Source organism: Xenopus tropicalis, chromosome 5 (genome assembly GCF_000004195.4).
Source record: "Xenopus tropicalis strain Nigerian chromosome 5, UCB_Xtro_10.0, whole genome shotgun sequence".
In the NCBI taxonomy this organism is placed as follows: domain Eukaryota; kingdom Metazoa; phylum Chordata; class Amphibia; order Anura; family Pipidae; genus Xenopus; species Xenopus tropicalis.
Window position 1 is genome coordinate 44729695 of NC_030681.2, and position 25725 is coordinate 44755419.

Below are 25725 nucleotides of genomic sequence, written 5' to 3' on the forward strand. Positions count from 1 at the left end.
TGCTGCCAATCTTACAGCTTTGAGGCTACACTCCCCAAACTTGAATCACACAGTCATGGGGTCAGCCTGAATGAAAATATGATGATTATTGGATGCCCAAAAGTGGGCAGAGCTGTGAACAGCCAATCAGATTTTACCTATTGACTTGGTGGAAATCTAACCTGCTGCCATTCTCACAGTAATAACGCCGGGGTCCCTAAAATTTGCAGAGTTAGGCACCAGGTAAGAAAAAGTGGGTGGGGCCACCAACAGCCAATCAGGGTTTACCTATTGATGGGGAAATTCAACCTGCTGCCATTCTCACAGTATTAACTACAGGGTCCCCAAACTTTTCACAGTTGGTCACTAGGGGACTGCAGTTTTAGTTTTGAAAAGTGGGCGGAGCCACCAACAGCCAATCAGGGTTTACCTGATTTACCTATTGAAATTTAACCTGCTGCCATTCTCACAGTATTAACTCCAGGGTCCCCAAACTTTTCACAGTTGGTCACTAGGGGACTGCAGTTTTAGTTTTGAAAAGTGGGCGGAGCCACCAACAGCCAATCAGGGTTTACCTGATTTACCTATTGAAATTTAACCTGCTGCCATTCTCACAGTATTAACTCCAGGGTCCCCAAACTTTTCACAGTTGGTCACTAGGGGACTGCAGTTTTAGTTTTGAAAAGTGGGCGGAGCCACCAACAGCCAATCAGGGTTTACCTGATTTACCTATTGAAATTCAACCTGCTGCCATTCTCACAGTATTAACTCCAGGGTCCCCAAACTTTTCACAGTTGGTCACTAGGGGACTGCAGTTTTAGTTTTGAAAAGTGGGCGGAGCCACCAACAGCCAATCAGGGTTTACCTGATTTACCTATTGAAATTTAACCTGCTGCCATTCTCACAGTATTAACTCCAGGGTCCCCAAACTTTTCACAGTTGGTCACTAGGGGACTGCAGTTTTAGTTTTGAAAAGTGGGCGGAGCCACCAACAGCCAATCAGATTTCACCTATTAATTTTTATTGGTTTGTTGCCAGGGTTCCCAAACTTTGCATAGTCAGTCACTGGGTGACTACCCATTTAATGTTTTTTGTATTTTTTTAAGTGGGTGGGGCCACCAACAGCCAATCAGATTTTACCTATTGACTTTCAATAGGGAAATTCAACCTGCTGCTTTTCTCACAGAATTAACACCAGGGCCCCCAAACTTTTCATAGTTGGTCACCAGGGGACTGCAGTTTTAGTTTTGAAAAAGTGGGTGGAGCCACCAACAGCCAATCACATTTCACCTATTTACTTTCAATGGTGTAATGTAACATGCTGTCAGTCCCACAACTTTTACACCTGAGTCCCCAAACTTTGGTTGGTCACTGGGGGCCTGCAGTTTAAAAATAGGAAAAGTGGGTTGGGCCGCTAACAGCCAATCAGATTTTATCCATTGAACTTATGCCAGGGTGCACACTGTTTGTCATGGGGTGACTTCGACTCAAGGTTACAAGGTTAGAAAAAGGGGCACACCCACCAACCACAATTCACCTATTGACTTTTATTGATTTAAATTTAAACTGCTGCCATTCCTTAATTATTAATCCTATGGTCCCTAAACTTTGCAGAGTTAGTCACTGGGTAATTGCAGTTTAAGCTCAGAAAAAGTGGGCAGAGCCACCAACTGCTAATCAGATGTCACTCATTGACTTTCTGTGGGAACATTTAAATTACTGCTATTAAGACACTATTAAAGCGGACCTGTCACCCTAAGAAATAATTATAAATTGTTTTCTATTGTGTTTGTCAAGCAAAATAAACTTCAGTTACACTATATAAATTATTTTAAACTTATATCGTTTAGCGCTGGAATTCATGATTGCAGAAAACAGATAGGCTCCATTTTGTGGACACCGTTATTAAGGCAAGCTTTGCATCTTGCTAAAATCTTGTTTCTGTGCCAGTATGGGGGGGGGCTGATACCAATATCCATGCACTGGTTACACAATTAGATGGTAAGGAGTGAGGGGGAATGTGAGGAGGGCAGTGACATCTAAGTAGTTCTGAATTGAAAGTGAAAGTAACTGTCCACCCCACCCCTATGCCTAAGGCATAGAGGCGGGGCAGGTAATATATGATTGACAGCTGGGACTTTTAAATTCTTATATAATGAGTATAGATGTGTTAATAAAAAAATGACTTTGGGTTACATGTTTAATTTGAAAAGGGCTTTTATTATACAGCTTTTTATGTCTGGGTGACAGGTCCACTTTAAAACCAGGGTCCCCAATCTTTGCACAGTGGTTTTTACTACCATATATACTCGAGTATAAGCCGAGTTTTCCAGCACTCAAAATGTGCTAAAAAAGGAATCCTCGGCTTATACTCGAGTCAAGTAGTACCGCCGGATCAGTTGCGCGAGGATGTCGGATAAGGACACCTTGAGCTGCCGGCCACCCCCCAGAGCCCCCCCCTGCGTCGTCATGTGTATGCAGGCACATGACGAGCACGCAGGGGGGGTACACGCACGCAACGTGCCAGCATGTGCTGCAACTGATGTGAGTGCTTGCAGCGTCCGGTGGCACGACATAACACAGAGAGTGCTCGGACTGAAGGTAATCAGATGACACGGGATGGGGGGCGGCTGGAGCGACGTGCCTGCATGCAGTTGGTTTGTAGGACAGAGAGTGATCGGATGACACATGGAGGGGGGGGGGTGCCGACACAACGTGGCTTCATGCAGTTTGTAGGACTGAGGGTGATCGGATGACACACGGGGGGGTGGCCGGCGCAACGTGCCTGCATTTGCATTTGTTTTGTGTAGTTAATTTTACACCAAAATGCGTACATTCCTGTATAAAGGCTTTGGGTGGCCTATTTGTGAATGGGGATTTATGCAAGAATTTACATTAAAAGTAGACCCATCAATCGATTTGGAAGTCCACAAAATGCAAAGGAGAAAAACAGCTCGAGTAAATTTGTGTAGAAATCACCATAGTTAGTACAATTGCTGATGAACTTACTCATCTAACAAAATGCAAAATTTCACACACCATTACATTGTACAGGTTTCTATGTAGGTTTTTTTATTTGTGGTTTAACAGCCATATCTTATCTCATTAAATATATCAGCTCTTTAATAAGAAAATTGCATTTTATAATTTTGCCCCATAAATATCTACATGATGTCTCTAGAATGTAATAATGAAGGGGGGTGAATATTTATGCAAACAGCATATTTCTGTTTGGTCAGTCAGGCCAAAGTGACAGGATCAGGGTTAGCTAGGTCCTCATTGTTGGAAGGACACCTTTTTGGGTTACCTTGTCCTGGGATGGATATTGTCAACACCATCTAGCATCCCATGGGTAGTGATGAGCGAATCTGTCCCGCTGCTTCGCTTTGCCATAAAATTTGCGAAACGGCAAGAAAATTCGCGAAACAGCGAAAAATTTGTGAAATGCATTTTATGCACAATTTCTTATGGTATCAGTTTTGCTTTTCCATGTGTACAAAAAAGTAAACTGCCAATTCATATTGGAGTCATGTAAATGCACAAATAAGAAGTGTAAGATGCCTGTTTCTTTGCGTATGGTTCTGTATAATTTAACATGTAAATATCTTTGTTTCTATCTTTGAGAGCTTTAATACACTGTAGAACTCTCAGTATCATTCCTGTTACTTACACACTTTTTGTGAGGGTCCTTTTATTAAATAATTTGATTATTGAAACTTAGCAGTAGCTGCTGCATTTCCCACCCTAGGCTTATACTCGAGTCAATAAGATTTTCCAGTTTTCTTAGGTAAAATTAGGTACCTCGGCTTATATTCGGATCGGCTTATACTCGAGTATATACGGTATATAACTGTGGTTCCAGGTAAGAAAAACTGCGTGGAGCCAACAACAGATCAGATTTAGAGATGTAGCGAACTGTTCGCCGGAGAACTAATTCGCACGAAAATCGGGTGTTCGCAAGTTCGCGAACTTTTAGCGAAGTTCGCAATTTTGGGTTCGCCTTAGCTGGAGCCAAATTTTGACCTCTCACCCCAGAGCCAGCAGATACATGGCAGCCAATCAGGCAGCTCTCCCTCCTGGACCACCCCCGGACCACTCCCTTCCATATATAAACCGAAGCCCAGCAGCCATTTTACATTCTGTCTGTGTGTGCTTGATGAGTTAGCATAGGGAGAGAGCTGTGCAGGGGTTTGAGGGACAGTTTAGGTAGCTTTGCTGACTAGTAATCTACTTTCTACTGCTCTGTATGTAGCTGCTGTGGGCAGCTGTCCTGCTGATCTCATCTGCTGTAACCCAATAGTCCTTGTAAGGACTGCTTTTATTTTCTGATTACTGTTACTCTTCTTTTCATTGTGTACTGCAGCTCCGTCTGTGTGTGTTGGAGACAGGTGTGCTGCTCATAGTAGTGCACTAAGCACCAACCACACATTCACATCATTTTTTTTATTTGTGTTTTTTTACTTTGCTACTGTAATTTATAGAGCCCAGTGCTATTAGTCTAGCTGTGGGGGACTGGTGTGCTGCTCCTAGTGGTTCACCCCCAGCACCAACCAGAGATCACTTTTTTTTTATTATTAATTTTAAAATTTTTAATTTAAGTTACTGTTCTTTAACGTGTCCAGTGCTGTTTGCTGTTATTCATAGTAGTGCACCAAACACGTTACACATAGTAGTGACATTGCATTGCAATAAAATCACCTGAGCGATGTTTTTCCACCAGCAATAATATATTCCGAATGCACTACTGCGGCGTTTTGTCTTTGCATGTGAACCGGCTGTAACCTTTACACGACTTGATTGGCATGTAGACGCCGGACGTTTTAAAGCAGTTTATTACACAAGTTTAGAAATGTAGTGTGATTTCTGCCCTTTACAGCACAAAACGCAACGCTGTGTCAACAACGTATTTTTCAGAGAAGTTTTTGCCCTTGATCCCCCTCCTGCATGCCATGTCCAGGTCGTGGCACCCTTTAAACAACTTTAAAATCAGTTACCTGGCGAGAAATGGCTTTTCTAGGTTTTAAAGTTCGCCTTCCCATTGAAGTCTATGGGGTTCGCAAAGTTCGCACTTTTTGGTGGAAGTTCGCAAACGGGTTCGCGAACTTTTTTTGTGAGGTTCGCTACATCTCTAATCAGATTTCATTCAGTAACTTCACGTTTTTCAAACCAACTTTCTAGTTAACCTTGTCATTACTAGAGAAGGGTAATCTTAAATCAGCCCCATAGCACAATTTATGGTAAATACATTTGGGCTCACACACAAGTCCAATACACCCTTATTTGAAATATACTTTCAGCCATTGACCATATCATGCAGTAGGGCTGCAAACATGGGTATAATATTATACAGTTTGGCGTTAAAAAATCGGAATTATTTTGTAACATGGTGCTTTTGTGTTCAACCATAGAGCCTTACAGAGAATATGACATCATAAAACAGAGAATGCATGAAACATATATAATAAACCAATGATTTAATTTATTATTAGAAAGTCAATACTAACAAAGATTATTGAAGAAAGATTTTTCAGTCCTGATTGTAGTTATAAAGTAGATGTAAAAAAAGTGCACACAATAAGATAAAACACTGCACTGTAGAAATGATTCTTAAGGGCTCTGGCACACGGGGAGATTAGTTGCCCGCGACAAAACTCCATGTTCGCGGGCAACTAATTTCCGCGTGTGCCAGAGCCCTAAGCGGCACCAAATAATGTGGATCCACTACTCCACTAAAATAGATAAGTCCTCCAAAAGGTGCGCTCTGTATAGCCACTCTATTCTCTTCTCAGAGATAATCTGCAAATACAATTAAAGACACAATGGTGTAATACAACTTGGCCAGAGACTGCATGCATTAAATGTTCTACTTACGTAAGTTTCCCACATGCGCATGCCATTATACATATGCCTGCAACGCTCGTCTCTCCTCTTCACTCCAATACCTAAGCAAACAGCCACAGATCGTGAAGAGTGTACCGATAAAGAAAAAAATGCCCCCGCTTTGGATCTACCTACAGCGTGTCCGGATATATGCGCATTTCTCCTTACCCACTTTGTGGTCCTTCTCTTCTTCCTGCAATCGCAAACTCCTTCCTGTGCTGTGCTCACCAGGAGACCATGTGGTTCACTGCAGCCAATCACGCTGTCCCACTTTCTAAGTTAAAATACTCCCAACAAAGCAGGGAGGGTGGGGAGGGGGGAGCTGGATTGGATATGGCAGGCGAAAGAAGAGTTGATTCAGGCTTTACAGTTAAAGCTAAATTTTATTGAACAGAATATAAAAGTTTAACGCGTATACATAAATTTACGGCAACTCCATGATCCACTGGTAATGCTTCATACTGCCCATGATCCACCCAAAACCCACCCTTTCTAGGACAGTCCTGTCAACAGTTGGCAAGAACAGTCTGCTGCCCAGATTATAAATTTCTCTTCATTTTTTAACTCCTATAACTGTAATTATAGAAGCCTGCAGACTGCAAAGGAGCCACCCTTAAGTCTAGCAGAGAGCCTGGCCAACACCGGTCTTCACCGACGCCCTTTTGGGGCCCCGGAACTTTCTGCTGCGGTACTGTACCATTCTCATTTCTCTGCTACCATCTCCAAATTCTGCCTCAGAACTGATGGTGAAAAAGTATCTTCTGTAGGAATCTTCTCTGTCTTCAGTACACGTAATCCTGTCATTCTTATCATGTCTGCCTGTGCATTTTTCTGCTGTTCCACATCATAATCCATGAAGGTTTTACTATCCCATCTGATATAAAAACTGGAGGAAGAAAAGAAATTAAAAAATTATAAAATATATGTGTGGCAAAAGAGTTTTTATGAAAAGGCACCATGATTTTTTACAAGCAATCTCCACACATATCCCACACAAAGCTAAGTGACAACCTTAAAGGACAAGGAAAGGCTAAGTCACTTGGGGGTGCCAAAATGTTAGGCACCACCAAGTGACTTTAATCGCTTACCTTGTACCCTGGGCTGGTGCCCCTGTTAGGAGAAAACAGCACCAGCCTGGGGTACCTGTAGCGATGCGCTTCCTCCTTCCGGCTTTGTTTTGCAAGGACTACACGACAGGCGCATGCGCAATAGAGTGAAAAGCCGACTTCTTAAAGTTCGGCTTTCCACTCTACTGCGCATGTGCGCGAGCGAAGACGGAAGTAGGAAGCGCTGCAGGTACCCCGGGCTGGTGCAGTTCTCTCTGAACAGGGGCACCAGCCCGGGGTAAAAGGTCTAAAATTTTGGCACCCCCAAGTGACTTTGCCTTTCCTTCTCCTTTAAGGTCAAGGGCACACAGAGCATTGGTTGTGCAACTCTCAGCATGCAGTCTAAAAATTCCCAAACAGACATTTTTGGCCCAACCTCTGCTCTGTATACTTGCACTCAAGGAGAAGCTGTACTTTTCAGTGCAGAAGGAACGCAGGCTGAGAGCAGTGGAGCCGCTCACTGTGTGCTCTTGGCCAAAAACAATAGCTGACTCTAAGAGGTAATTTTAAGTCAACTGTTTTGCACTAAGACTGCCTTTAAAAGAACAACTAAATGTTAAATAAAAATATACTTACATCAAGCAGACTATTAGAGCTATCACCAGGAGAGTGCAAATAATAAGAACAGCCACTGCTATATATAATGTCAAGTCTCTATCTGGAGCAGGGGGTTCATATGGTGGCAACGTCTCTCGGCTGGCTTCTGTGGGTCTTGTGGTATTTACCACTATAAAAGAAAAACAGAACAACATTAATGAAGACAATGTAAACATGCAATTCTTTATAGTGGCAAATGTAGATTTTTACTGTTCACTAATTATATATACAAATTGATCTATTTCCCACATAAACACTGTATACCATATGTACCTTCTACTTTAAAATCCACTTTGCTGATTGGGAACCTTGTTATCCTTGATCTTGCAGTGCAAGAATAATCCCCAACATCCTTGAAGTCAGCTAAATATTTAACATATTTCGGCTGGGAGAAAGTCTGTATAGGAATCACTGTCGAATGTTGTTTCTAAAAAACAAAAAGAGAACCATAGTTTCATCAGTACCAGTGGAGAACTAACTGACATCATACAAATATATAAGCAGCTACTAATAATAGCCCAAATAATAAATCCTCAGCAACATCACCTTTAATGTTGGTGGCCACTTGAACCCTATGCTTCACTAGCTTAACCAAGTCAAAAGAAAAACCCCAAGGTGGCAAAGATAAAATCCAAGCACTGTATACTAATCAGGGGAAAAAAAGAACAGTGCTAGCACTGGGCAACTTCATTTAAAAACCAGGAAACAAGAAAGGGCATGGTATATTTTTATACATGCTCCCTATGCAGCAATTATATTTAATTTCAAAATACCTTTTCAAGTATGTATTCCATTTCATCATGGATTTCATGATGAAATGCTACACTGCAATCAAAATTCAGGTCTGCCTCCTCTTCAACTTGAATTTCTCGAGCTAGAAGATATCAAAATAAGAAAAATCATTTTAGTCTTTTCCACTACATTCCCTGTCTTTCTATGAAAAAAGGTTTTCTCAATGTACAACAATATCTACTATTCGTGATGAGAGATTCTATTAATACCTTTAAGAGTGACTTGTACGATTTCTTGAACAAGCATATCCAAGGCTATTGTGATCTGAACATCCAAAGCTAGTTAGTATAGGTATTGGTATATATAGTATATACTGTATGTGAGTGTATAGATAGGTCTGTATAAATATGTGTATATATGTATGCTGGGGTTTGTTTGGAGGGGTTGAACTTGATGGTTTTTTTCAGCTTAATTTAACTATGCATCAATTACAGGGTAAAACTGCACTAGAGAGCTGGATAATAATAATATGCTTATTAGATATAAAAATACAAGAATATTGATTAATGATGCCTCTATATAATAATAATGGACCAAGCGAACTGTGCAGATATACTTACTTTCACATGGCAGTATTTTTTGAACACAGTTTGAGTATCCTTCACAAGGTGTGCAGGGTTCTTTAGTCCTTAGATCTGTAAAAATATTAATAAAGGTAATGAATAATTGTTTTTCTGATAAAGGAACTGCCACACCCAGGCCCGGACTGACAATTTATGGATTCTGGCAAGTGCCAGAGGTACTGCTATAAAATGCCACAGAGAGTCACTAATTATTGGACTGGTGGGGAGCTGTTTGGGCCTCTGTGTACTTGAAATAACAGGGCCTATACTGAAACCCATTCCAGTGCTGGTAACAATTACAGAGCTTGAAATGTTATTGCTTATAAGGTAAAAAGAAACCCAATGTATACATTAAGGGGGAGATTTAGCAACATTCGAGTCTGATTTTTGTTCACAATTTGAGATTTTTTTGCACTAAAAAATTTGAATTATTTTTTTTTTAATCCAGAAAATTTGAAGTATTCAGACAAGTTTTCCTTATTAATAAATAAGCGAGCATTCAATATGCAAGTTTATTTGATTTCGAAGAACAAAATCGAATTCACAAACTCGAAAATTTATATATAATTTTCACAAATCATTTTTTGTAGTGGGAGGTTTCATAGTTAGATATGTTCACATGAAAAGGTACCATGATACAGCTACATGTTACTCTGCAATTAATAACAATACGTTTTTTGATAACTTACCAGAACATTTTCCTTTATTGCAGTGACACAATGGACATTTATTTATCAAATCTAAGGGAAAAAAAAACAATATATTTGTTAGCGCTTTGTCCATTACATAGCTTAGTACATGCAGAAATAGTATAAAAAAAATTTGGGGCTAGCCACACTAAATATAAATGAATACACAGCCTTGTTAATCGTATATTTTTTTTATTTTGTCCTTGCCTACTAACTTACCAATACAATGTGTGTCTGAGCCTCCAGCACACACCATAAGTTCCTCTTTACATGTGTCACAGTTTGTCACTTTGTCCAGTAAGATTCCTTAAAATAAGGAAAACATTATTACAATTATGTAATACTCATATAAACATATATATATATGTTAGGTGTCACTAAAAATTGTGGATTATCAAACACAGGTGGCCTTTAAATGAAAATCCCTGTATCCCTTTGTAATTGGCAATAAGGTACACTATATCCAATCTATAAGCAGTGCCACCATAGAAAGAGACCCAGCATGCATTCCATATAGAATGATTAATTGTGTCCAGGATACTACTCCTTGAACTATATGGTTAATTGATTGTTACAACAATGTATAATTGTGTATGAGAGCTATGAGTGAAGTCTAGATCCCAAAGAGGAACTTACAATACAATCTAAAAGCATTTGCTCTAAGAACATTTTTCCAGTATGTAAAGGGTGGTCATGATGTACTGAACCTGCAATAAATTTGTTCTACTTACCACAATTGTCCTCTGGAAAAGAAAAAAGAAAAAGACAAGAGTTATGAGAAGCACAATAAACTAATCAGCAAGTCAAATCAAGCATCAATAACTGCAATGTTTAGAACAGGTAGGAAATTAGTATAAGTTAAAGGGGAGTCTTGGAATAAGCAAGTGTAGTATATTATATTATACACAATAAAATATCAATGTATCTGCAACAAGTACAACATTTTCTAGCATTTGTAGTTTTTATATATAAATATTTATTTGGCTGTTTGTCTATGACATGTAACCCCTTGAAAACCTGTCATGGCCACATGCTTGGAGAGAACCAAGTGCCAAGTTAGAAAAACCAGTAAATCACATCCCATCAAGCGAATACAAAATGTATTTGGAGAAACCTCCAGTGGGTGGTAAAGTCCACCTGACTGCTACCAGCATGAGGGTATGGTTTAATAAAAAATAGCTGTTTAATAATCAGTTCCGGGGTACAACAGTCAATAGTACACATGCATATAAAATAGGGGAGCTAGAGATTCTGTATATTTCATTTCTGTGTCTGTAAGTAAACACTATATTCATGTTTATAAGAATAACTTTGATGCAACTTACCTTTCTTATTAGGGCATTTGCCTAAAATAAGGGTGAAAAAAGAAAAATTAGAAAAATTGTTTCTGCAGAATCAGTAAATTCACAATAATGCAATTGCAAATATATTTATTTATACAAATTATTAGTTGCCGATATATTTTACAATAACATGTTATAACGGTAAAAACTACTTACGATCTTCGAAACTAGTAAAAATCTCTTCCACTGATTGTGCTAGCTCTTTGAAACTGGGAGTGAGGTCTTCGACTATATTTAAAGCTATAAAAAGAACAGTTATTTAGTAAATAAAGACACAATACTAAATAATTGTAGTTACTAAATTAAATAATATGTATAGGATCATTCAAATTTCTAGGCAGTGTTGGCAGTTTGGGTACTTAGGTAACATATTTTAAGATTCATAACTAATCTTTACAAATTAAAAGCTAATGATATAGTTACATTAAAATCAAAAGATTTTAGGTCTAATTTATAAAGTCTTTGGAACAAAGTTTTTAAACAAACGGATTAAGGTGGTGAGACGCACACAGGGGGGGGGGGGGGGGCATTCTCTGGAGTGCCCTGTATGGTTTATGTCATTAAGATGCGGCAACTGGGGAAGTGTGAAATACATGAGAAAATAAAAAAGGCCACTAGGCGCCAATAAATATTGTGTTGCATTGTGAATTATGAAATGTGCTCTGGTGCAAGGTTGAGAACAAAGTTTGACCTGCATATGCCCTAAGTGCCCTAAATGCCCTAATTCTACTCCACAGAGTTATAATAATTGTTCCAAGGGCAATTAACTGGAGGCCCTTAGTTTTATAAACTTTTTTTCAAAAGGGTTCTGTTTGGTAATAGGAAAGTTATAATTACCTGTCTTGTCATCATTAAACTCCTTTTCCAGCTTATTTTGTATCTTGGTCAACTTCCTCTTATATTCTGAAAAAAGCATTTCCATCCCGAATCTGTCTGCAAAGTAAAATAAATGATACGTTATTAGACTCCCTTGTCTGTAGTTATGAGTGAGTGTAAATTCTACAGCCTATGTTGCCTTCATAGCAGAATATCTGGTTAATACTTAAGGCTGATTTCCTTCTAATTTTATATATAGGACAGGATTATGCAGGGTCAATATTTTACAGTGTTATCAGGCAACACCTAATGCACTCTGTATGGATAATGGACGACCCAATAATCTAAAGTAGTTAACAAAGTAAATCTTTAATAGCATATTTATATTCATGCAATGCTGTTAGTTAATTCTATAAAGATGGCCAAACAGGGTAAGATCCGCTTGTTTGGCGAGGGCACCAATAGAGCAAATCTTCTCCCAATATGCCCACCTAAGGTGGGCGATATCATAATAATTTATGGGGGTATAGCATTCGTCTGACGCACATACCCTGCTGAATTGGTCTAAAGGACCTTAACACCATGAGTAATGGTTCCTAAAATTTGGTTTAGTAAATTATCATTTACAACGTATAAGGCCTCACACGGCAAAATATAATTTAATATCAAGAGAGCAAAATCCTTTTAATATTTTAGTAAAATGGCTCAGCTTATCTATTTTCCAATAATGATACTGCTTAAGCATATGTAAAAGAAAACATAAAATTGTAAAACTCAATAAATAGAAATGTTTTTAAGATTTTAAAGAGTGTAAACCTTCCAAAAAATGTAGGATTTTTTTTGTTCAATGTTTATTCCACTGGTGTAATAGCGCATACATGAAGGAACTTCAGTGCAACTTACCAATTGTCTTCTGCTGGTACCGGGTTTTTACCAAATCAGCAAACTCTTGAATAAAATTCCTAATAGCATAAAAATTCTCTCTCTTTCTCCAGTACAAATCTTCAGCAAAATATAGGAACTTATTCTCTATTTCCTTTGTACTTGGTTCACAGCTTAAACATGATGAAGCTGGGAGAACATTTACTGTAAGTAAATAAAGTAAAATGCAAAATAAAAAGGTTTTTGATAAAAATATCATGATAATATAAATAGATGTTGCTTGCTGGTCTTGTCAGCAATGAAATGATTAGCTACAAGACAGCAGAACGCTTATCTGTATTCTCTTAACTGTCTTGTGATGTCACAATGCCTGACCTTTACACTTAAGAAAACATCACTATGCCATTATGATGTCACAGTGACTGACCTTTACCCCAAAAGAAGTCATGCTATGTGATGTTATAATAACTGATGCTTACTATTTTACACTGGCCATCAGCCATGCAACTTTTTAAATGCTAAATGGGCCAGATTAGCAGCATTTTATTGATAAGTTATCAATTGTTTCACAATATCATTACTAATGAATAAAAGTTTTGAAAAGCATGGAAAATAAAATTATATTATAATCATTTTCTTTGAAACAGAAGGGTTAATTTGTCATCCTTTTAGAAATCTTTGAGTCTATGGGGCTGATTTACTTACCCACGAACGGGTCGAATGGAGTCCGATTGCGTTTTTGCGTAATGATCGGTACTTTGCGATTTTTTCGTATGTTTTTTCGGATTCTTTACGAATTTTTCGGATCCAATACGATTTTTGCGTAAAAACGCGAGTTTTCCTATCCATTACGAAAGTTGCGTAAAAAGTTGCGCATTTTGCGTAGCGTTAAAACTTACGCGAAAAGTTGCGCATTTTTCGTAGCGTAGAAAAATGCGCAACTTTTTACGCAACTTTCGTAATGGATACGAAAAACTCGCGTTTTTACGCAAAAATCGTATTGGTAACGAAAAATTCGTACAGAATCCGAAAAAATCGCAAAACATACGAAAAAGTCGCAAAATGTTCGTTTTCAAGTCGGAACTTTTCCAATTCGGGTCGGATTCGTGGGTTAGTAAATCAGCCCCTATGTGTGTGCACTATTGTACAGGAATGGGGGGGAGCATAGATAACTGCTGCATCAAGGGAAAACACAAAATCCCAGTCTGACTCTCTATTTATTTTGTTAACGCCATTTTCTAAACGCTACTCCTCCTACAGTTTTAGGGGTACAATACCCAAACTCCCCACACATCTTCGCCCTATAGCGGAGCAGGTTGCTTGTGCTTTTCTAAGCGATCCCGCCCCCTGTCTTTTTGTGGCGCCGCTCCGAACACCCCAATTTTTCCATTGACTTTGACAGGGAAGATTTTCAAACTGCTGCCACACTTACAGCTTTGAAGCTACACCCCCCAAACTTGAATCACATAATCATGGGGTCACCCTGAACGAAACAGCGACATTTGTTGGATGACCCCAAAGTGGGAGGGGCCAACAACAGCCAATCAAATTTTACCCATTGACTTTAATAGGGAAATTGAAACTGCTGCCAATCTTACAGCTTTGAGGCTACACTCCCCAAACTTGAATCACACAGTCATGGGGTCAGCCTGAATGAAAATATGATGATTATTGGATGCCCAAAAGTGGGCAGAGCTGTGAACAGCCAATCAGATTTTACCTATTGACTTGGTGGAAATCTAACCTGCTGCCATTCTCACAGTAATAACGCCGGGGTCCCTAAAATTTGCAGAGTTAGGCACCAGGTAAGAAAAAGTGGGTGGGGCCACCAACAGCCAATCAGGGTTTACCTATTGATGGGGAAATTCAACCTGCTGCCATTCTCACAGTATTAACTACAGGGTCCCCAAACTTTTCACAGTTGGTCACTAGGTGACTGCAGTTTTAGTTTTGAAAAGTGGGCAGAGCCACCAACAGCCAATCAGATTTCACCTATTGAATTTTATTGGTTTGTTGCCAGGGTTCCCAAACTTTGCATAGTCAGACACTGGGTGACTACGCATTTAATGTTTTTTGTATTTTTTTAAGTGGGTGGGGCCACCAACAGCCAATCAGATTTTACCTATTGACTTTCAATGGGGAAATTCAACCTGCTGCTTTTCTCACAGAATTAACACCAGGGCCCCCAAACTTTTCACAGTTGATCACTAGGGGACTGCAGTTTTAGTTTTGAAAAGGTGGGTGGAGCCACCAACAGCCAATCAGATTTCACCTATTGAATTTTATTGGTTATGTGTCAGGGTTCCCAAACTTTGCACATTCAGTCACTGGGTGACTTCGTACTCAAGGTTAGAAAAAGTGGGCGGGGCCACACAAGCCAATGACATATCTTTCATTGTTTTCAGTGGGGAAATTTTAACTGTTGCCATTCTCACATGTTTAATGTCAGGGTCCCCAAACTTTGCACAGTTTGTCAATGGGTGACTATGTTCCAAGTTTAGAAAAGTGGGTGGGGCCAACATTAGTCTTAGGAATAATGTATCTCAAAGTACTGTTTCGCCAGGCAGCACAGAAGCTTTTATAACCCTTGTCCTGTTAACTTTTCCTTTTGTAACCCATTGTCTTGTTATATGTTTTAAGAATAAGTGGCTGGCCATTTAAGAGAAATGAAAGTTGAATAGAGGACAGGCAAGATTACAAGTAAATCAATGGATTTAGTAATCATTTCCCTGTCATTAACTGTAAAGCTGCTGGTCAGCAACAGTTTACAAAATACTTATATAGAAAAACTGCTGGTTCAGTTAAAAAATTGTAGACAATCAGCTGCCCTCCTCCAGCACAGTATAAACCAACTAACAGCTGACAGTGACAGATCATGTTATTTAAATAGGAGGAGAAATAATAAGACATGTGCTATTGTTAAACAGGAAACTGATAATTGTAACACCTTTTCTAATGCAACTAACAAAGTATATCCAACTGACTCTAAAATATCCAATATTGCACCAATGTTAGTTGAATGTAATAAGAAGTTATTGGTGGGTTCTGAACATCTGAATGCTGCAACTGACCCCAACTTAGTATTTGAATTACTTTTATTTAACAATCTGTATTTAAGAACCAGGACAGCAGCAACAAGATATACAGATGAATTACACCAAAAGTGTAAAAAGTTTAACCCTAGAAAGGAAAACCTCTTGCTTTGCTTTGACAATGGAGGTTAGGTTAATAGTAGAAGAAAGCTATGCTGGGTTCCATAATCTCTGTAAAAGGTTGTAAATTAATTAGACAATTTTGCATTTATACATCTCTTTTGGTATCAGTTAGGAATCTAGTATTGTGTTGGTATTATTTATTTGAGGTTAACCATCTGCACTGTTGTTTTTCTAATGTATGTTTTATTTTGTAGGTGTTTAAAGCGTCAGACTGACCAGAGAACCAGATCTGTTTCAGTAGTTTTAGACACGGCTAAAGGACATGCAAATAATACTTTAGGAAACATCTTGTTTCCATATATTCAAGTCAATGTTTTCAGTAATGTTAGTATGCATTTAAAGTTTTAGATGCACTATAATTACTTTTCTTAATTTTTTCTTTCCTCTTTTCTTAATAGAAGATATAACACAATGACATAAAGTGATTAGGAGATAAGTTTATCTCTTTAACAGCTGTTCAACCTCGAGGACACAGATATCTGTCAGTCTGCAAGAGAGATTGGACATCTCTAAAGAAGTTTATGTTGTTTGTTTCCTTCTTCTTATTCTGCCTTTATTTGTTTTAACTTTCTATTGTTAATTAATATTCCTTTTCTGTAGTTTTATTTTATTTATATATAACCAAATTGTCCACGTCTAACAATTTTTTTTCCTGTATATGTCTCATTTCTAATATTCTATACAGTCTTGTCAAACATTAATAATTCCAATAATGTCACTAATTTATTTTCTTTCTTGTTGAATGTTAACTAACATGCATGAATGAATGTATCCTTACTAATATGACTAACAATTTGTTTCCTAACACTTGTTGCTCATTTCACCTAAGACAGGAAATAAAATACAAAGAAATGCAGAAGGCTTAAAATTTTTGCCATCTCATAAAATTTTTTTTTCAAACCTTTATACCCTCATACTATACAGTACATGGCTTACTAGGACATTTTTGCATAACTATTCCCTTATAATAATAATATACTTTGTGTTATATAGGATATTTGATAACTTCTAGTCTGATATCTAAAAAATGTTTGTTTTTCAATCAATATATACATGTGATGTATCTCATAGTTATACATGTATCACAAAACACAAATAGGACATTATCAGGGAAGTGCTAACAACTGCTCCTAGTTATAAAAATATACTGGTAAAAACAAAAATCCTGGTTTTCTCAGCATTTACTTTGAATAAAATGACATGTTTGTATTTGTGTATATTTATGCATGCTATATTTTTATATAAAAAAAAAAAATACCAGACAGAATATATATTAATTAACTGATGGATATTATTAAGTTTTGAAATGTTTGTTATTGCTATTTCTTAATAGTGCTTATACCTTGCCTATACACCCCAATCATCATCCTGTTTTGATTTAAAATATTCCTTTACCTGTGAGCTCATATTCTATTTCTTTATTTCTTTGTAGATAACTCCTTTACTTACTTTCTTCTATTCCTGGCTGAATCTTTTAACTGGCACATGGCACATTTGTTTAACTATATACCAGACAGATTCAACAGCTGAATAATCAATTGCTGTGTAATGGCTACACATGAAACTATATCAGTGGTGAAGCACACAGATGCACAGACGCAAACATTTATTCCACCAACTCTGCTATGGACCTTCATCACCATTGCACATGCTAAAGTGACATCTTGGACTAATGCTTAAACATACTTTATCAAAGACATTTCTGCGCTGATATTCTTCAATGCACCATACCATCCTGGGCTAAGCTTAGTCCTCAGTGGTGCTGGATCATCTGGATATTAAATGGATTATGGATTTCTCCATTTTACCTATGAAATGACTTTATATGTGCTGATAATAATGTGAAATAAGTCCACTGTGATTGTAGCATTTTGTATTTGTCTGGTAGAGCAATTTTTTTTTCTCTCTTTTTTGTATATGTATTTTTTGTTTTCAGCTGTGCTAGTTTGTGGATTTTGCCTATATTAGAAGAAAAAAAAGTGGGGGAGTGTAGATATTGGTGTTTTAGGTTTATGCTATAAACACATATATTTTAGTTATTATCAAAGGACAAAGATTTAAAACAGGACACAGTCACAGAACAACTGCACTTATAGGCCGATTTTAGACATCAAGACCAGAGGTCATTCTATTTACTGTACTTGGGCGTTAGAATGTTTACACATAACAAGGAATGCATCTGTTGTCTCGTGTCACAAGTATCCCTAGTGCAAGGTTAAGAATGTCACAAATAGTCTCAGAAACACCAACTGCAGAAATACCATTTGGGACACTGCGCTGATGTAGATTTCTTACCAGAGAGATACCTTTTTGGGCTATTGTGCTGGTACAGTGAAACACTTAATCCTTTCCTAAAGATGGACAGAGACACAGTTATGCTAAAACAAGGCTAATGATTGGCTGCCATGGGATCAGCCCCATGTAGGAAGAAATGGTTAAATGGCAACATTTTTGTACTTGAATTTGTTCCTTCACGTCCTCACAAGCTTTCAGGATGTATGAGCTATTATTTAACCCTTTCACTGCCAGCCGTTTTGAACCAAAGTGGAACTTCTACTGCCAGACAGTTTTTGAACATTTTGCACTGTTTCACTTTAGGGGCCTTTCCTCGGGGGAACTTTTAGTTTACCCAGGAAAACAATATATTGTTTTTTTCAGGACAAACTAAGCTTTCAAAATATGGTAGAATTTTGGTGTCATTCCAATTCTGTAACAAGATATAGGCTTCATAATATAAACACACATACCAGAAACACAAATTATTTTATGCACAAAAATCCAACTGATTTGGAAAGTACTGTGTCAACGTGTCAACGTGCCAATACCAAATATATATAGTTATATGGAGAATTCTCACTTGTATAGGTCAAAAACTCCCAGCAGTACACTACCAAATTTCCAAAGCACTGCTTCACAAAGCTGCATACTTTAGGCCAAAACTTCCACTAACAGAAGGTTTATCCCAGAAAATTACACATTTCTGGAAAGAACAGATTCTGGGGAATCTAGAATAGGCACAATTGTCTGTCTACTCCAAACTATCAAGTCAATGCTTTCCTAAAATTTTAGTTTTTTATCCAAATTTGTGACGTTTTTAAAAAATCGCTTTAAAGCTTCCAGTCTATAGTATCTCCTACAGGTCATAAAGTAACCAAATAAAACACCCTAAATATGAACGCCAGGGGTCCACTGAACAGTTTGATGCCCAATATGTATAGGTTTACCTAAGTATGTGGCATGTAGGGGCCCCAATGTGAACATACCCCCATATGTACTGTCATTTCTGTCATTTCAGCTCCTGCAAAATCAACACATTTACGTCATTATATGTGGGATAAAGCTAGTAAAACGTACACTCACCCCAGAAAGTCATATATTTTTGGAAAGTACACAACCCCCGAATATAAAATGGGTACCCATGTTTTTCTACTCCAAAGTACCAAGCCACAAAGCTTTCCTAAAGCTGGCAATTTTGATGACATTTCCAAAAATCCCCTCAAAACTTCCACTTTGCAGCATCTTATCTCCCACGCAGCATTAGGTACCAAGATAAAACACCCTGAATTTGAATGCCAGGGATCCACTGAACAGTTTGATGCCCAATATGTATAGGTTTACCCAAATATGTGGCATGTAGGGGCCCCAATGGGAACATACCCCCATATGATGTGTCATTTAAAAAAAAATCAACGCATTTACATCCTTTATGTGGGATAATGCTACAAAAAAGTACGCTCACCCCAGAAAGCCATATATTTTTGGAAAGTACACTTTCCCCCGAATCTAAAATGGGTACCCGTGTTTTTCTACTCCAAAGTACCAAGCCGCAAAGCTTTCCTAAGTTTGCCGATTTTTACGATATTTCAGAAAATCGCCTAAAAATTTTGAAGTTTGCCGCAATTATCTCACACACTTTCTTGGGACAAAGGCAAATCACCCCAAATAGGAACACCTAAGGTCTACTGAACAGTTTGATAACCAATATGCATAGATATACCAAAGTCTGTGGTATGTACTGACCCCAAAATGAAAATAGCGCATATGGATTTCTCGCCTGCAAACCCAGGTTTTGCATACAGATCCCCCTGTCAGCGTATTATGTGCAGTAACACCCCCAAACTATACAGAAAAATCCAGAAAACCATATATTTTTGGAAAGTAAACATTCTGACAAATCCAACAAGGGTAAAGAGTCCTTTCTACACCAAAGTACCAATCTGCAAAGCTTTCCTAAAGTTAGTGGTTTTTATGACATTTCAGAAAATCGCCTAAAAATGTTGAAGTTTGCCGCATTTATCTCACACAATATCTTGCGTACAATGGCAAATCACTCCAAATAGGAATACCTAAGGTCTACTGAACAGTTTGATGCCGAATATGCATAGATATACCCAAGTCTGTGGTATGTACTGACCCCAAAATGAAAATAGCGCATATGGATTTCTCGCCTGCCAACTCAGCTTTTGAACAGAGCCCCCTGTCAGTGTTTTATGTGCAGTAACCCCCCCTAACTATACAGAGACCCCCAGAAAACCATATATTTTTGGAAAGTACACATTCTGATGAATTCAAAATAGGTAAAGTTACACATGGCAAAGCTATGCTAAAAACAGATCAGGAATACTAATACATGGATAAAAATGCAATAAAACCACAAAAATTGTGCAAATCAGCGAAACAACAAAATAAGTCACACGACAGTGTAATTAGTGGTCAGAATATCTGATCCAATAGTCACTCTGTCGAAATAAACAGTTTTCAAGGAAAATAAACTAAAAACAAGCAGTAAAATGAAAATAAATACAAAAAAAAGTTTGTGTATACACGTGTGTACATATGTAAAAGTAGTGTAAGTGTTTATATGAGTGTATATAAGTGTATATTAGTGTGTAAAATGAAAAAAAAACACAAAAAAGTGCTAAATTATGTGCTGTATGTAGGTATAAATGTGTGTAAATCTGCTCCTCACTACATCTTTTCCCTTGTGTCTCCGTACGTTCCTGGCAGACTCCTTCGTTCCTCGCTGTTTCCCGCCTTAAACCTTTCTGCCTTGCTGCCCCTTACATTTGGAATGCCCTCCCTGAGTTCCTCCAGAGAGAATCCTCCCTCAGTCTTTTTAAAACTAAACTTAAAGACTACCTTTTGGAGCACTCACCCAGCACCTGATCTGGGAACTAGCACTTATATTGTAATGCCAACCACTGTGACCTACAGCACTTATACCGCATTTGCCTATTTGTGTCTGTAAGTTACCCTCCCATATAGATTGTAAGCTCTACGGGGCAGGGACCTCCATCCTCTTGTGTCCTCGACTCTTAACTTATTGCAGCTGTATTTATCTTGTATCTATCTGTATTTATTGTTGTACTTTGTATTTATCTATTATTATCTTATTAACACCCTGTTTGTATTAATGTATTCTACTGTACAGCGCTGCTTACATAAGTAGCGCTTTATAAATAAAGATATACATACATACAAATGAGTGTAAGTGTGTAAATACAATAAATAAAAACACACTTACCTGTCCAGAAGATCCGGATCGCATGGCTGGCCCTCCTGCAGTAGTCCCGGTGAGTGGGCGGCTCTTGGGGGGGGGGACAGGAAGCAGGAAGCGGGTTCAAGCAGCAGACATGATGTGATCGCATGTGAATGCGACTTTTTCATTAAGGAGTTCTATTACATTCACTGTGCGCTTGCGCAATTGCACCCAAGAAATGCAACGAGTTCTCTAACAGTTTTTTTTGTCGGGCAAATGCAAAATTTGTGGCAAAGTGCCTGTTTGGTCCCATTGCAACTGTTATAAAACATATAACACTCCCCCATAAGAAAGCTAAATCTCTGTATTTAGGAATAGTTTTACCATGGGGGCCATGACTGCTTTTGAGACCCCAGGTGATGCCATAGACAGTCACTATTTAAATACTTACATAAAGACCTACCAATAATGAGCAATCAAAACACAGAGTGCAAAGATGCCCTTTTGGAGCTTTATTAAACAAAAGTGCATTTCGCACCCAAGAAATGCAAAGGGTTCGCTAACAGTTTTTTTTGTTGGGCAAATGCAAAATTTGTGGCAAAGTGCCTGTTTGGTCCCATTGCAACTGTTATAAAACATATAACCCTCCCCCATTAGAAAGCTAAATCTCTGTATTTAGGAATAGTTTTACCATGGGGGCCATGACTGCTTTTGAGACCCCAGGTGATGCTATAGACAGTCACTATTTATTTAAATACTTACATAAAGACCTACTAATAATGAGCAATCAAAACACAGAGTGCAAAGATGCCCTTTTGGAGCTTTATTAAACAAAAGTGCATTTGGACTAGACACAATGCCGTATCCAGTATCCATATGTAATCTGTACATGACATCTGATTAGTCATTTTCCCTGTGCTGTGAAACCTAGTGGGTGAGCTTCAGCCTACAGGGCATTTCCTAAAATGTACATGAAAATTTTAGAAACAATTTGGTTTCCTTGAGAAGAAGTCTTCTTGCTTTAAATGTGCTGTTTACACATTAGTTCATGTACCCAAGCACAATGGTTTTACAGGCTGAGTATATTTATCACACAGGTTACCAGAGTGAAGCATTCTAGAAGTGTACCAGCCTGGGTGCGTAAATCTATGCCTTATATATTGACAGTGTGTACTGGATTAGATCTAAATTGATTAATTTAAAGACTGAACATGGCTGATAAACCACAGACTAAAAAAGTGCACCCGTTATTTACAAAAGAAAAAATAATATATACTAATTCTGTACATGTGTATGTATTCACATACCATGTAATAGATTAATAGATGTCAACATTTGAAATAATTTCCAAGGGCACAATATAGCAGTGGTGCAGTTGGCATCATTATTACAATGATGCTGTTTTGTTTTGGTTTTTTTTTTAGTCATTTCAAGGGATGGAAGATTCATAAGGGAATCCATCCTGCAGAGAGACTGTCACTGAAACTCAGACAATACACCAAAGGTGGGCGTGGACCACCTAGTGGACACAAAGCACTTATGTGCTGCCAAACCTGCTGGCCATTATGGCTTATTTTTAGGAGAAAGACCCAGTTGTTCACCTAGATACACCTGAAACACAACTTGAAGGTCATTTAGGGTGAGATTTAGGGTGAGATCTGGGGTGAACACTGATTTCCTGTTCCAAATACCTCTTGGCTAAATGGCTGACACAACAATATTTTAGAGGGGCTGAAAATGAGAAGATCATGAAGGATGGCATGCAGACACACTGGGGAGAATTTTATTAATGTTTCAATGTAGTCCTCACCAATCAGGATATCACAGTCTTCCCAATCATGACCTGAATAAGCACCATCAGGCATTGATTAAAAAACTCATCATTTTGGGGCCCATAAATATAAGCCAATCAGGTGCCTACAAAAATGTTTCTTTATCAGACATTCAACCATACAGTAGTTCCAGGAATAAGTAGAACAAAATATGATTGTTAAACCTGAATTTTACCTTGGTCAGCTGTGGAATATCTATAAAAGTTAAAGTCATTTTCATAAATATCACCCTAACTGGCTCTAAGGCAGGGCCAGTGAAATTGTTTGGAAATGTACCCTCCACTCTATGCAACACACCAGCTACAGCATGGATCAGAAAACACTGGTACAGGGATGGTAGGGAGTATGTGTATCATTACCCCCAATCTGGGCCCTCTACTTGTATATAGTTTTGCCACTGTTTAGGAACCACTGTATAAGTAGCTGGTATCATATTAACACTATGTAACACAGCATCAATTTACTTACCGAACCAACTGGCCCTTATACAACCGATTTGATAATAAAATGAATATTTCATCATTCACACCAGAGACACTTTTAATCCACTGCTTATGAATTTGCAAAATCGAAGATGCTTTAGCAACTATAAATAAATTGAAATATATTCGGGCTACTTCAAGGCCAATGTAGCCCCCCCTCGCCCTGAACCCTTAGTTGAGGCCCATATTGCTAGTGCAGGGAGTGCAATCTGCACTAGAGGAGCTGAAATTTCCATCTAAAAATGTGAATTTTGGCTCTTTATGTTACTAGGTGTATCTTTTTGCCGCCCATGGTAACTTCAGAGGAACTGCTGCATGAGGTAAGTATCTCAGTGCCCCTGGGATACTTGACCCTAAAGGGTCCATGCAATATGTAGCAGTTCTAGTTTGAGGTGTTGTTTGGATCAAGATATAGGACATTTCTGGAGTGAGGCACCACTGTGACCACTAGAGTACTACCTCTAGGGTGCTGCCATCACTATTTTAGGCAACCTGGGTGCCTGACCAAGTAGTACTTGCTTTGGGCACCAATACTAATTGATCTAGCTCATATATATGTATATGCAAGTGTCATCTCATTCTGATCCAACGCCTATGTAGCCTAAGCAACAAAGGTAAAGAAAAACCTGCTCTAGAGCTCATATTTGTATGATATTTACATGTTATTCAAACACCATGACAGGGTAACTGCTGTTTGCAAAAGAGGTCTGGAGCAGAAGTTTATGTAGTTGCCTCAGAAGTGGCTTAACCAGAAGTTACTGAGCCCCACAGTAAAATCACTTTAGGTATTATATGTATGTTTCAAAGACCATGACATCTCCTGCAAACCAGGTCTAGAGCTGATGTTAATATAGGTGCAAAATCATTTTGTGCCATCCTGATGGGCCAACTGAAATGGTTCTGATAAGGGGATCTTATCCATCATTTGAATCTCCATAGCTTAAGTCTAGTGAAAAATCATTTAAACAGTATTTAAACCCAATAGGATTGTTTTGCCTCCAATAAGGATTAATGATACCTTTGTTGGGAATGGGATCAAGTAAGGAGATCATATAAAAATAAAACACAGAAATTTCTTAACACAATTCTATATGTTTATTTCATCCTTTGTATGCTGTACTGCTGCTTTTCAGCTGCTATGCAAATATTTGGTACTGTATTAATCGTACTGTTTTGCCGTGTTTTTACCCACAATTTGTTGGTGGCAAAAATTGCTGATGTTCTAACCTAAGGTAGCTCTAGACCAAAAGCAATTTTTTTTCTTTATAGGCACCCAAGTGTGCATCTAAAATGACCACTCTATACACATTTCCTCAGGTGCAAATATATTTAAAAGTAAAATAGACCAGCAAGAGTCTATTTTGAAAACAAATTGTCCTGGACTAGGTTTGTGTGGCGCATGCTGCTTTAAAAAAACTACACTGGGCTGGTTCGTTTCTAAAGAAGTTGTGCTGGCCTAATTAGATTAGAAGGCAAGTCATTTTAGTCTGTGGGTGAACTACCCCAGTCATTTTTTTAAAGTAAAAACTGTTACTATGGGGTAATCTAGAATGCCTTGCTAACACTTGCTACCTAGTCAAGTCAAAACAATTTGGTAACCAGGGGCTTAAATATACAGGAGGCAGCCCATGTGACTGCTGGGGAGGCAGTCCATTTCAGGATGACTCCAGGTCCCAAACATTCTAATTAATAGGTCCCATACCTGTACCAACAAAGGTACAATTTGTAAATATAGGGTCTTAAGTTATGATTCAATAAATAGAAAAACATTGAAGAAAACCCATAAACACACGAAGATTGCACGCACACCACACCAATTATATATTTAGCTACTAGGTTAAAAATACAAACAATGCCCCCCTAAAAAATCAAAGTCATCATACCCTTTGCTTATACATCCTTCACTGGTAATATTTATTCATGCACATTCGTATACATAAAACTGTATCTGGGTACCCTGGAATTATAGAGTTCAACTAATAATATGGGATTTAAATGAAATACACATCTGAAAAACAAACAATTCGGGCCAAAACTGCCATATTGATTTGTACCTATCAAGTAAACCAC

General features: G+C 38.1%; 1 protein-coding gene across 1 annotated transcript; it reads right to left on the reverse strand.

The window, feature by feature from the left end:
• Window positions 1-6222: 6222 nt before the first annotated feature.
• Window positions 6223-13267, reverse strand: LOC100489674. Its single transcript, XM_018094255.2, has 12 exons — window positions 12669-13267; window positions 11787-11882; window positions 11106-11189; window positions 10932-10952; window positions 10338-10349; window positions 9826-9912; window positions 9607-9657; window positions 8915-8989; window positions 8336-8436; window positions 7836-7989; window positions 7542-7692; window positions 6223-6745 (listed from the first exon to the last, which is right to left on the reverse strand). Exons 1-12 carry the CDS (start codon window positions 12904-12906, stop codon window positions 6562-6564), a joined length of 1254 nt encoding a protein of 417 aa, XP_017949744.2. The 5' UTR covers window positions 12907-13267; the 3' UTR covers window positions 6223-6561.
• Window positions 13268-25725: the final 12458 nt, after the last annotated feature.